Source organism: Chiloscyllium punctatum, chromosome 2, assembly GCF_047496795.1.
Source record: "Chiloscyllium punctatum isolate Juve2018m chromosome 2, sChiPun1.3, whole genome shotgun sequence".
Lineage (NCBI taxonomy): Eukaryota > Metazoa > Chordata > Chondrichthyes > Orectolobiformes > Hemiscylliidae > Chiloscyllium > Chiloscyllium punctatum.
The window spans coordinates 43123549-43136784 of record NC_092740.1 but is presented as its reverse complement, the minus strand read 5'-3'; the positions used below and the strand labels follow the sequence as shown (position 1 = coordinate 43136784).

Genomic DNA, 13236 nt, shown 5'->3' with positions numbered 1-13236 from the left:
ATCACTTACAGGTTATGAATATGTTGGAAACGGTCCACTTGTCTGGAAAAATGCAACTCAAATCATACTCAAGAAGTTCAACACCATCTAGGACAATGCAGTCCACTTCATTAACACACTGTCTGTCATTTTAAACAGTCATTTCCTCCACTTCTAATGCACAGTGGAAGAGGTATTTACTGTCTACGTATGTACTACACCTTGGCAACTCACTAAAGTTTCTTTGGCAGCATCTTCCAAAACCATACCTCTGCCACCTAGAAGAATAAGGGCAGGATGACTTGGAATACCACTTCTTGCAAGTTCCACTCCAAATCACATACCATGCCAACTTGGAACTATATCACAATTCCTTTGCTGTTGCCGCGTTAGGATTTTGGAACTTCTCCCCTCACTGTATAGTTGGTGTAACTACACCAGTTCACGAAGGTGACTTAATACCACCTACTCAAGGGCAAATCGGAATGGGCAAGAAATGCTGACTTTGCCAGCAGACACTCACTGTATATAAAACAAAGAACTACAGGTGCTGGAAATCTGAAACAAAACAGAATTTGCTGGAGAAACTCAGTGCCTTTCATCAGGAATCCATGATGGACCCAGTCTTGATGAAAGGTTCTGACCTGTAACATCGACTTGCCTTCTCCTCTGCTGCTTGACCTGCTGTGCTTTTTCGAGCTCCACTCTTTATCCACTCTGACTGTCCAGCATCTGCAATTCTCACTATCTCCTAGTAGGTAAGCATAGATGAAGTATTGGCAGGAGATTAACTGGAAAGAGAGAGAAGGAGAAATGGATCATTTTCAGGTTGTCAAGCTGTGATGTGTTGGATGCCAAAGGTAACCTAAACTATTTATTAACGTACGAATGACTTGGATGAATGGACAGAATATATTGTTGTCAAAGTTTCTGCTGGTACAGTGATGCGAAAGAAAGTAAACATGAGAAGAAAAAAAACCCTGAAAAAGAATGTAAATTGGCTAAATTAATGGGCAATAAGTTTGCAGATGGAATACCATGTGGACAAATGTCAGGTTATCCACTGTGGATGGAAGGATAGAAAGGCAGAAAATTATAAAAATGGAGAGAGACTACAGATTGCTGTGGCACAGAGGGATCTGGGAGGCTACGTAAATGAAACACAAAGGGTTTGTGTACAAGTACAGCATGTAATTAAGAAGGCATATTCAGTGTTGGCCTTTATTGCAAAAGGAATGAAGTTTCAAAGGGGGAAGTTGTTGAGAGTGTGTTGCTGGAAAAGCACGGCAGGTCAGGCAGCATCCGAGGAACAGGAAAATCGACGTTTCAGGTCGGAGCCCTTCATAAGGACTCAGATTCCTGATGAAGGTCTCCGGCCTGAAACGTTGATTTTTCTGCTCCTTGGATGCTGCCTGACCTGCTGTGTTTTTTCAGCAACATACTCTCAACTCTGATCTCCAGCATCTGCAGACCTCACTGTCTCCTTTTAAAGGGGGAAGTCTTGGTATAACTGCCCAGAGTAATGATATAGTTCTAATCCTTTATTTAAGAAGGGATGTAGTTGCATTGGAAGCAGTTCAGAGGATATTCACTAGATTGATTTGTGGGATGAAGGTGTTTCTTTTTGAAGAAATGCTGAGCAGGTTTGACCTTATTGTGGTTTAATAGTTGTTTATTGTGCAAACTCTAAATGGATAGAAGATCACTATGAAAAGTGCCCAGTCTCTCTCAGATTGCCCTGGAAGGGTAACATATCATAAAAGTTGGTGAAGCTAACTGTTTCACAGCGACGCACTAACAACACAAGTGTTATTCACCAATGACAAGAGGGTGCTGTCAAGCCAAAAAGACATTCTGATCAATATGCAAATTTTATATATGAATTTCGGTACCAGTCTAATGTCAGGTGCGAATGCTATATTTCCTAACAACTGATGCATTGCATCAAGCAGTGTATCCCTTCGGCTGTTTGCAACAGGCAGAGTACTGACAGTGCTGAACTCGCCCATGCTTCAAAATTCTGCTTCTTGGTTCTTTCTGCCAAAATGAACAGCTTCATGTTTTCCAACATTACATTCCCACCTGCCAGCTGTTAACCTACTCACTCAAGCTCTATCTATTTATCTTGCATCATCTTCAGAACATACTTTCCTACTCATCTTTGCGTCATCTGAAAGTGTCAGCAATCATGCTTTCGCTGCCCTTGTCTGAGTCATTGCTGTGAATTATAGAAAGTTAGAAATTCTTGAAGGAGTTTGCTCATCGCACCCTTTTAATCAGACAAAGAGCTGTGTATGCGTACTCTCTGTTTTTTTTGACAACCAGCCAAACTGCTGTCAATGCTAATGTTACTCCCCTACACTATGAGCTTTTCGGCTCCCCTTTACCCACAGAACATATTACTCCTTCAAAGGAGTCTAATAAATTAGTTGAACATGATTTCTCTCTCTCCAATCTTCCCAAATGTCTTAATTTTTCTAAGTGCTCAGCTGTCAACTTTTTAATGATTGATTTTAACAGATGTTGTGGTAGCTGCTGTATATTTCCTGTTTACTATTCTGTACCCTCTTGAATAGGGCGTTATATTTGTTACTTGCCAGTCTGTTGAAACTTTCCTGAATCTCTGGCATTTTGGAAAATTTGCACCAACACATCTTGCTCATTACCAACCTCATTTAAGGCTCTAGGATGACATTCACCTGTCACTTGTCAGCACATAGTTCCATTAGTTCACATACTCCCACTCCCCTCATCATTTTAATTTCACCCAATTCCCCTCTCCTTTCCACCTCTTGATTGATACTGGAATTTTTTTGCATCCTCTATAGTGAAGACGGAAGCAAAATATGTGTTCTTCTCTTGTGAATGCCAGTGAAGTTTCCTTTTACTTAGAATCATGTAATCTTGAAGCATTGAAGAGAGGGGCATTTAACCTGTTCTGCCTGTGGCCTGTCAGTAAGTTCCATCCAGTTAGTTCCCCTCATTAAACCCTCTTTCAGTGGCTGTAGCAGTCATTTTCTTTACTGTATCTTTCACAGATTCTTCTGTTCCTAGCAGGAAGGTAATAAAAGAGGTTTTTGCTCCCATTGTGCAGGAAGGTAACACAGCCTTGCACCTTGCTGGCAAGAATGGTCATACATTAGTCATTGAAGAGCTGCTGAGAGAGTGGAATCTAATAGATGAGGAGAATGAGGTAAGTTATTGCAATGACATTAATTACAAACCCTTACGAAAATACCTTTTACTCTTCTTGTACCTTTCAAATATCAGAAAGTAAGCTGAATAGCAATTAGGAATGGGTAATAAATGCTGGCCCAGCCAGCGATGCTTATATCCCAGAAAATAATGAAAACTTGGCAGATTCATCCTAACTGTTTAGAAATAGTTTGTATTGTCAGTGCCTTTAAAGTAAAGATTTACGTTCTTTTAAAAGAAAATGCTGGAAAATCTCAGCAGGTCTGGCAGCATCTGCAAGGAGAGAAAAGAGCTGACGTTTCGAGTCTAACTGACAAAGGGTCAGTTAGGTTTCAGATTCCAGCATCTGCAGTAATTTGCTTTTATGCTGGTACTGGTACTGATTAATTCAGGGCACATTGATTGAATTGAATTGAATTTATTTATTGTCATGTGTACCGAGGCACAGCGAAAAGCTTTATCTTGCGAGCAAAACAGGTAGATCACATAGTAAAGTAGCATAGATAAGTAAATATGTTACATGTATGTTACAGAAACTGCATGTTTTGCAATGAATGGTGTAATCCATTACTAACACGTGCGATTGTATGAAATGATACTCATTCTCTGATTTTAAACTGTTGAGCTGTCAGATAGATTGGAATTAAAATTCATGCTAGTTCTCTGTCCTAAGCCTTACACAAGTTGTTTGGATTTTCAGTACCTTGAAAGGCTGAGGGGAAATAGTCAACTTGAAAAGGGATTGGGATATGGTTGATGAAATCTCATGACTGAAATAGATAATCTCAGGAAACTGCACTTGTACACCTAGCTTCTCTATATATCTGAATTATCTGAGCAGTGAAAATGTGTTTAATATGATATTACCTCTGTATTATTGTCAGGAGGGCGAGACCGCATTTTATCTGGCTGTTGCTGGAAATCATCAGGAATGTGTGCAACTGTTGCTGGAAGCAGGAAGTGACATTAATATTTTACCAAAGGTACATCAAACCCTTTGTATCCTTAAGAATTAATCTATTTGTCCATTGAGCTTTGTAGAGGCTCCTTCTGTATATTTAGCTTTAGGATCAAAAGAAATGTGAGACATAGGGACTGAGATTTGGTTAGCTCCAGGATTCAATCGGTCACCAAGTACACTATTAGGTCAAAACCCTGTCCAGGTCTCATTAGTATTAATTTGAAGAGCTGCTGGTATTTGTCTCACTGTCACCTATTTTTAGAAAATCCTCGTTGGCTGCCTGCCTCTTCAAATCCTGAAGATGGGCTGGATCAGCAATAGAAGTTTTGATTTGGGATTGGATAGGCTATAGAATACGAAAAAATGGGGTTAGTGGGGAGGAAAGAAAAAAGAGAAAGGAGGAATGGAGCGAGTGTAAGAGGTTACAGGATGGGAAGAGGTAGGTGAAGGTCTGAGAAGGGAGAAGGCCTGAGGAGAAATGAGCGGTGAGAGGGAGAGCTCAGCAAGGGAACTAGAAGGGAGGGGAGGAGAAATGTGAGGAGACAAATAGAGTGGAGGAGGATGATGGGAAGCAGGACGATGGAAAAGGAAGGCTGGGAGGGCAAGGAGCAAAGTGATGTGAGGGGCTGAAGGGGCTAGTGGAGAAAAAGCAGAGAGAGATGAGACAAGGAAGAAGGGGAGAAATGGTTGTAATTAGTGAGGGAAAGAGAGAGGAGAGGGGCTTAGAGAAAGAGAGGATTGGAACAACTTGAGAAGTCAAAATGGAACTGTTCTAATTTTTTTTTTACATTTTGTTTTCTAAAATATGACCAGGAGATGTAGAAGCAGAAGTCAACCATGCATCCTGCTGAAGGCGATGACTGGTTTTATTGAAATGAAGTTAGGAGCTTTAACACAATCATCTTTGAGAAATCATTCAAGTAGAATTACTGGAGAATAGGGACTAAGTACACCACTGTCTTCCACATTAAATACCCCACAAGAAAATGTTTAGGTATTCACTGTTGTATCAGTGCTACTGTGCAATATTGGTTGATCTCTACAGTAAAATGCTGGTTCCTTTTTAGTAGTATTAAAAATATGAAATATAAATTTGAAATTAAATGTATGATATCATTGAAATGTTTTTTTACATTGTGGAAATTGAGATTTTTTTCCTGCAATTTTGGCAAAGAATTAGTCACTTGGCAGGTTGAGAGCTAGAGGGTGTTCAGGTGCCTCATTATCTGAATTATAACGCTGGTTCATTTTTAAACATAATTTGATAAATTCTACTTAATTCCCTTTCAGACCGATTTGAGTTCCTTGCACGTTGCAGCAGAGAGAGGTGATGTTTCCATGGCTTTGATTCTTATTAATGCTGGAATGAATTATAATGTTCAAAATAATGTAAGTACCACAGGCAATGAAAAGGGGATATAGCTCAGTATTACAAGCCATGTCTAGTGACACCATGATCCATTCTGTCCTGTGATTTCTTTCTTTAATCTGTTATAGAAAAAAGAAACCTGTCTACATTTGGCTGTTAAAAACAGACACACGTCTGTTGCACAACTCCTCGTGGAATCCAAATGTGATGTTAACATTGTGGATGAAGTAAGTTTTCAAAGGCTGATCACACTGGATTTAGACAAATAGCAGAATGTAGCATCATTGCTTGGGAACGGGTTAGATATTGGCTAATTTTCCTCTGGTTTGGGGTAACACACAACTCCTGGAAAAGGGTTACCAAAAGAGATAGCTAATGCTGGGCCATGACTTGCTTAGAGTTATCCTGGATTTCAGGAAAATTTCTCAGAAATGCAACTGATCTAAGAATTACAATCCAACTCAAATGAAGCAAGAAAAACCTAAACTATCCGCTGCCTCATTAGCCTCTCTCACTGTTGGGCAAGAACACATTAGGACAATGAGAAGTCGTCCTTAGGCCCTTGGTACATCCCTACCCAAATTACAGGACTTGAGAAGGATGTTCAGGCTGAGGACACCGTCAAAGTGCTTTCATTTTTCCAAGGTAGACAGGAATGTTTCAAGGATTGGGGGATTCTTGAATTTTGAACATGACAATAAGATGTATTCCCATCACCTGCCATTTGTAACCTTGCTGGAACGTTTTCTTGCAAATATTGTATGCTAGGCATGAGCTAAGGGTGATACAGTGGCTCAGTGGATGAGCCACTCAGTTAGCACTGCTGTCTCACAGCACCAGGGGCCCAGGTTGGATTCCAGCCTTTGGCGACTGTCTGTGTAGAGTTTGCACATTCTCCCTGTGTCTGTGTGGGTTTCCTCTGGGTGCTCCAGTTTCCTCCCATTGTCCAAAGATGTGCAAGTCAGGTGAATTGGCCATGCTAAATTGCTCATAGTGTTAGGTGCATTAGTCACAGGGAAATGGGTCTGGGTGGGTTACTCTTCTGAGGGAAGGTGTGGACTTGTTGGGCCAAGGGCCTGTTACCACACTGTAGGGAGTCTAATCTAATATGGATGAATTCAGGTAAGTTCAACTAAATCAGGTTAAGCAGTGTATCTATTTAGTGTCCAGGTCTGTTTGGAAGACATGGGGTGGGGAAGGATTGTAGCCCTATTTCTTTTCGGTCGGTTTTCACCAAGAACTTCTACCAGCTATTGCAATGTTGTTTGAGTTTTTGCCAGTGAATTGAAATGCACGATACATTATCATATTCAATATGCTGACATAAAATTGAAAAAGTTTGCAAAAATTTAGTTCATGAATTAAAAGGGCAGAAGGTGGGGGACATTACAATTTAATTCATTTGAACTAGCAACAATATTATTACTTTTGTGATTTATTTGAGTTTTTACAAGAGTATAACCAGTGATCATTGTGACCTTTTAAGGGCTGAGCACCAAAATCTCACGTATCAAGCATACAGTTAGAAGGTAGCTTCTAAATTAATTCTTAGACTTGACAGAAAGACCTATGTCAGGAAGTATCAAAGTGAATCTCCTATTCATCCGACTTCCTTACTGAATGTTTCTCCTTGTTTATTCATTGGTGGAGTAGGTTGAGTTCTCTTGTTGAATGGATGGATTCTGAAACAGTCTGTACATTCCAGAATCAGTATGTTCTGAGGTTATCAACAGAGCAAGGAGAAAATAATAAGTAGCAAACCTCGTATAATGGTAAAGTGAATAATTTAAAATGTTCTAAGGCAAATTAATCTTTGGTCATCCTCCAGAGAAACCAGAATCCATTGCATCTGGCAGCTGAGCTTGGAAGAACTGACTTGGTGGAATTGCTGTTGAAAGCAGATATTGACTTGAAACAAAAGGACAAGGTTTGTTGACTGGGCACAATGTGACATATTGGATGGTGTGTGGGTATTAAGTGGTGTTAACAAATATACAGTTCAACGAAGCCTATGTTCAGAATTTATTTGATTAAAGTTAAAATGGACAGTCATGCAGATTTATAGGATTCTCTGGGAACATTTTATTTGGCTTATTGTCCTTAGAAACCTTTTGAATAATTTTTAAAAGTACCAAACGATGAAAGGTTTCATCAAAAAAGACTTTGCTTTATCTTGTGTAAATGTGCAGTTAGTCCCATGTTCGAGGGCAAAGTTGGTTCCTTAAAGCAGAGTCTTAATGGCAAAGGTTCCACCCAGTCCTCAGATAAGGTTCTCCAGTTTGTTACGGATTCAGATGGGTCACCCCAAAGCATTAAGCTCCAGGTGAAGGGGGATGAACTGGCTCCAATTCTTTATCTTCCTGTCCCACAGCTGATCACGGAAAGGTTCCCTTCCCATGTAGATACCTTTTCTCTGATTCCAAGTTAACAACAGGGAGTCTTTTAAAATGACTAAACATGAGAAGAAATAATAACACTGCACACATCCCACACGGATTGAAAGTGAGAATTGAGTGCAAGAAACGGTAAAAGTTAAAAGACATCTGGATCAATCTCTGAGTCACTTGCAATTATTAGATAGGATTTTGATTGTTGAACAGTTGATTTCTAGAATCTTGGCTTCACAGTAAAGCCAAAATTCTTTTGACTTGTCTACCTTTGAACTGTCATTACTCATTAGCTTTCAGCATTCAGAAGGGTTTATTCTTTTACTTGCTATGCAGAGGTGACTAGTGGATAGTTCTTCAAATGTGTACCACATCAGTGCTCAAACCCCAGACTAATGCACATGAGTAGCTCAGGAGGTAACAGTTCATTTTGTCATTTCTCAAATTCAAACTTCTATGACATCTTTGGATGTGACGTTCCATAATTCCTCTCCAAATAGCCACTGAATTTACATTCACGGTCATCTTTTGGCTGTGTCAGTCATCTTTTTAAAAGCACATGTTGGTATTAACAGTTCATTATGTCCTTGGGTTTTCTGAAATTATGGTTTGTAATCATACTATGAGAAAAGAGCCCATTTGGCCCAAAGAATCCACAATGGCAAGTAAACATCCACATTGACAATAAAACTTCAACAGACCACACTTAAGTACAATTAATACTAAGATATTTGAAAGTATTCAGAGGACGTCGGTAAAGATGGTACTGAATCTGAAATCGTAGAGCAGACATAGCTGCCATCTACTAAGAGCTAAACATTTGAGGAACCTGAGAGTGCACAGCTATACTGCGAGAATTGAAACTACTAGGTCTCTAGGTCTCTCTGGTTGATAACATTACCCAGGGCCCTCCCTAGTGTATAAGTCCTGCCCTTGTTGTTTTACCAAAATGCAATACCTCATATTTATCTAAATTAAACTCTATCTGCCACTCCTCAATCCATTGGCCCAATTGATCAAGATCCCTTTGTAATCTTAGACAACCTTCTTCCTTGTGACTATACCAACAATTTTAGCATTATCCACAAGCTTACTAACTATGCCTCCTAAATTCTCATCCAAATTGTTTGTATAAATACCAAAATTGGACCGAGAACCGATCCCTGCAGTACACCATCTTCGCAGGCCTCCAGTCCAAAAAAAAACCCTCCACCATCACCTACTATCAAACCAATTTTGTATCCAATTGGCAAGCTCTCCATAAATCCCATTTGATCTAACTTTACTAATTAGTCTACCATGTTGGACCTTGTCAAAGGCTTTACTAAAGTCTCCTGCTCTGCTCTCGTCAAACTTTTTGGTTACGTCCTCAAAAATACTAAACCAAGTTTGTGAGACACAATTTCCTAATCACATTACCATGTTGACTACCCCTAATCAATCCTTGCCTCTCCAAATATGTGTAAATCTGTCTCTCAGAATCCTCTCCAATATCTTAACCTCCATTGATGTCAGGTTCACAGGTCTGTATGTCCCAGGCTTCTCCTTACAGTCTTTCTAAAACATCAGCCACCCTCAAGTCCTCCAGCACCTCACCTGTGGTTGTAGATTATACAAATATCTCTGCTAGGGGCTCCTTTGCTTCATCCCTAACTTCCCACAACATGCTGAGATATGCTTGATCAGGTCCAGGAGGTTTGTCTACCTTTATGTTTTTAAGATCTCTGGCACTTCTGTATTGTGGGCTCTTTTCAAGATATCAATATTTATTTCCCAATTCCCCTTGCCTCAATTTCTTTCTCCACAATAAAAATGGATGCAAAATAACCAGTCAGTATCTCGCCCATCTCCAGTGGTTCCACACACAGACCACCATACACAGATCTTTAAAGGGCCCTATTCACTCCCTAGTTGCTCTTTTATGCTTTCAGTATCCTTATACAATCTCTTTGAATTATTTTTAACCTTATCTGCCCAGACTATCATATTGTCCTCCTGAATTCCCCCATACCCTTAAACTCTTCAAGAGATTCACTTGATCCCAGTTGACTGCACATAATAAATGAGGTAAAAACAATGACTGCAGATGCTGGAAACCAGATTCTGGATTATTGGTGCTGGAAGAGCACAGCAGTTCAGGCAGCATCCAAGTAGCTTTGAAATCGACGTTTCGGGCAAAAGTCCTTCATCAGGAATAAAGGCAGTGAGCCTGAAGCGTGGATAGATAAGCTAGAGGAGGGTGGGGGTGGGGAGAAAGTAGCATAGAGTACAATGGGTGAATGGGGGAGGGGATGAAGGTGATAGGTCAGGGAGGAGAGGGTGGAGTGGATGGGTGGAAAAGAAGATAGGCAGGTCGGACAAGTCTGGACAAGTCATGGAGACAGTTACTGAGCTGGAAGTTTAGAACTAGGGTGAGGTGGGGGAAAGGGAAATGAGGAAACTGTTGAAGTCCACATTGATGCCCTGGGGTTGAAGTGTTCCGAGGCGGAAGATGAGGCGTTCTTCCTCCAGGCGTCTGGTGGTGAGGGAGCGGCGGTGAAGGAGGCCCAGGACCTCCATGTCCTCGGCAGAGTGGGAGGGGGAGTTGAAATGTTGGGCCACAGGATGGTGTGGTTGATTGGTGTGGGTGTCCCGGAGATGTTCCCTAAAGCGTTCTGCTAGGAGGCGCCCAGTCTCCCCAATGTAGAGGAGACCGCATCGGGAGCAACGGATACAATAAATGATATTAGTGGATGTGCAAGTAAAACTTTGATGGATGTGGAAGGCTCCTTTAGGGCCTTGGATAGAGGTGAGGGAGGAGGTATGGGCGCAGGTTTTACAGTTCCTGCGGTGGCAGGGGAATGTGCCAGGATTGGGGGGTGGGTTGTTTGGGGGCGTGGACCTGACCAGGTAGTCGCGGAGGGAACGGTCTTTGCAGAAGGCGGAAAGGGGTGGGGAGGGAAATATATCCTTGGTAGTGGGGTCTGTTTGGAGGTGGCGGAAATGTCGGCAGATGATTTGGTTTATGCGAAGGTTGGTAGGGTGGAAGGTGAGCACCAGGGGCGTTCTGTCCTTGTTACGGTTGGAGGGGTGGGGTCTGAGGACGGAGGTGCGGGATGTGGACGAGATGCGTTGGAGGGCATCTTTAACCACGTGGGAAGGGAAATTGCGGTCTCTAAAGAAGGAGGCCATCTGGTGTGTTCTGTGGTGGAACTGGTCCTCCTGGGAGCAGATCCAGCGGATGCGGAGGAATTGGGAATAAGGGATGACATTTTTGCAAGAGGTAGGGTGGGAAGAGGTGTAATCCAGGTAGCTGTGGGAGTCGGTGGGTTTGTAAAAAATGTCAGTGTCAAGTCGGTCGTCATTAATGGAGATGGAGAGGTCCAGGAAGGGGAGCGAGGTGTCAGAGATGGTCCTGGTAAATTTAAGGTCAGGGTGGAATGTGTTGGTGAAGTTGATGAATTGCTCACGCTGATTGATGATGTCACTTCCGCCCCATCATGGCCACTCCCACAACCACTTCCACCCCTCACAATTCCTCATGCATCACACCTGACATCACTTCCGCCCTTCACATCATCGCTGATGCCACATGCTCAGTGACCTCCGCCACCCCTACTGCCATGATCACCACCACTTCCCCCCCCACCAGCGCCACTCACCTGCATTCTGCTGACACGCCCCCCCCCACAGACCCCACTGTCACTATCCCCACCCCCCCAGAACCCCGAGGGGAACACTACCCCTGCTCATGACTCCACCCCCAATCCCCCCACCATCACACCCACTCCAGTTACAGGTTCCGCCCCCACTCCCAGCTCTACACCCACACCAGATCCCAGCTCCCAGCCCTGCTGAGTTTTCACCATCCCCCCAGACCTCTCCCTCACTGAGGACGAACAATAAGTCCTCAGCAAAGGACTCACCTTCATCCCCCTCCGTCCAAGCATCAATGAATTTAATACACGCCGTGATGTCGAACAATTCTTCCGCTGCCTCCGCCTCCGAGCTTACTTTCACAATCAGGACTCCCGCCCACCTTCCGAGGACCCCTTCGCCCACCTCCAACACACTGCATCCACCTGGAGACCCCGCGCTGGCCTATTACCTGCCCTCGACCTCTTCATTTCCAACTGCCGCCGGGACTTTAGCCGCCTCAACCTGTCTACCTCCCTCCCCCACTCCAACCTCTCACACTCACAACGCGCAGCCCTCCAATCCCTCTGCTCCAATCCCAACCTCACCATCAAGCCAGCGGATAAAGGAGGCGCAGCCCTCCAATCCCTCTGCTCCAATCCCAACCTCACCATCAAGCCAGCGGATAAAGGAGGCGCAGTGGTAGTCTGGCGCACTGACCTCTACACCGCTGAAGCCAAGCGTCAACTCGAGGACACCTCTTCCTACTGCCCCCTCGTCCATGACCCCACCCCCCATCACCAAACCATCATCTCCCAGACCATACAGAACCTCATCACCTCAGGAGATCTCCCACCCACAGCTTCCAACCTCATACTCCGCGAACCCCACACTGCCCGGTTCTACCTCCTTCCCAAGATCCACAAGCCTGACCACCCTGGCCGACCCATTGTCTCAGCATGCTCTGCCCCACTGAACTCATCTCTACCTACCTCAACGCTGTCCTATCCCCCCTAGTCCAGGAACTCCCCACATACATTCGAGACACCACCCACACCCTCCACCTCCTCCAAGACTTCTGTTTCCCTGGCCCCCCAACGCCTCATCTTCACCATGGATATCCAATCCCTCTACACCTCCATCCACCATGACCAGAGCCTCCAAGCCCTCCGTTTTTTCCTCTCCAGACGTCCCCAACAGTACCCTTCCACCAACACTCTCATTCGTTTGGCCGAACTGGTCCTCACCCTTAACAATTTCTCCTTTGAATCCTCCCACTTCCTCCAGACCAAAGGGGTAGCCATGGGCACACATATGGGCCCCAGCTATGCCTGTCTCTTTGTTGGCTACGTAGAGCAGTTGATCTTCCGTAATTACTCCGGCACCACTCCCCACCTCTTCCTCCGCTACATTGATGACTGCATTGGCGCAACCTCGTGCTCCCGCGAGGAGGTTGAGCAATTCATCAACTTCACCAACACATTCCACCCTGACCTTAAATTTACCAGGACCATCTCTGACACCTCGCTCCCCTTCCTGGACCTCTCCATCTCCATTAATGACGACCGACTTGACACTGACATTTTTTACAAACCCACCGACTCCCACAGCTACCTGGATTACACCTCTTCCCACCCTACCTCTTGCAAAAATGTCATCCCGTATTCCCAATTCCTCCGCCTCCGCCAGATCTGCTCCCAGGAGGACCAGTTCCACCAGAGAACACACCA

At 43.7% G+C, this 13236-nt stretch overlaps 1 protein-coding gene across 3 annotated transcripts in view; it reads left to right on the top strand.

The window, feature by feature from the left end:
- Positions 1-13236, top strand: part of LOC140453224 (ankyrin repeat and death domain-containing protein 1B-like) — a 51188-nt gene that overhangs the window by 10210 nt on the left and 27742 nt on the right. For 2 of the 3 annotated variants that reach the window (XM_072547813.1, XM_072547801.1), the window contains exons 8-12: positions 3074-3172; positions 4059-4157; positions 5426-5524; positions 5633-5731; positions 7333-7431. In XM_072547813.1, coding sequence (XP_072403914.1) covers positions 3074-3172; positions 4059-4157; positions 5426-5524; positions 5633-5731; positions 7333-7431 — 495 coding nt within the window. The remainder of the gene's footprint in view (positions 1-3073; positions 3173-4058; positions 4158-5425; positions 5525-5632; positions 5732-7332; positions 7432-13236) is intronic. The other variant, XM_072547808.1, reaches the window with a different exon arrangement.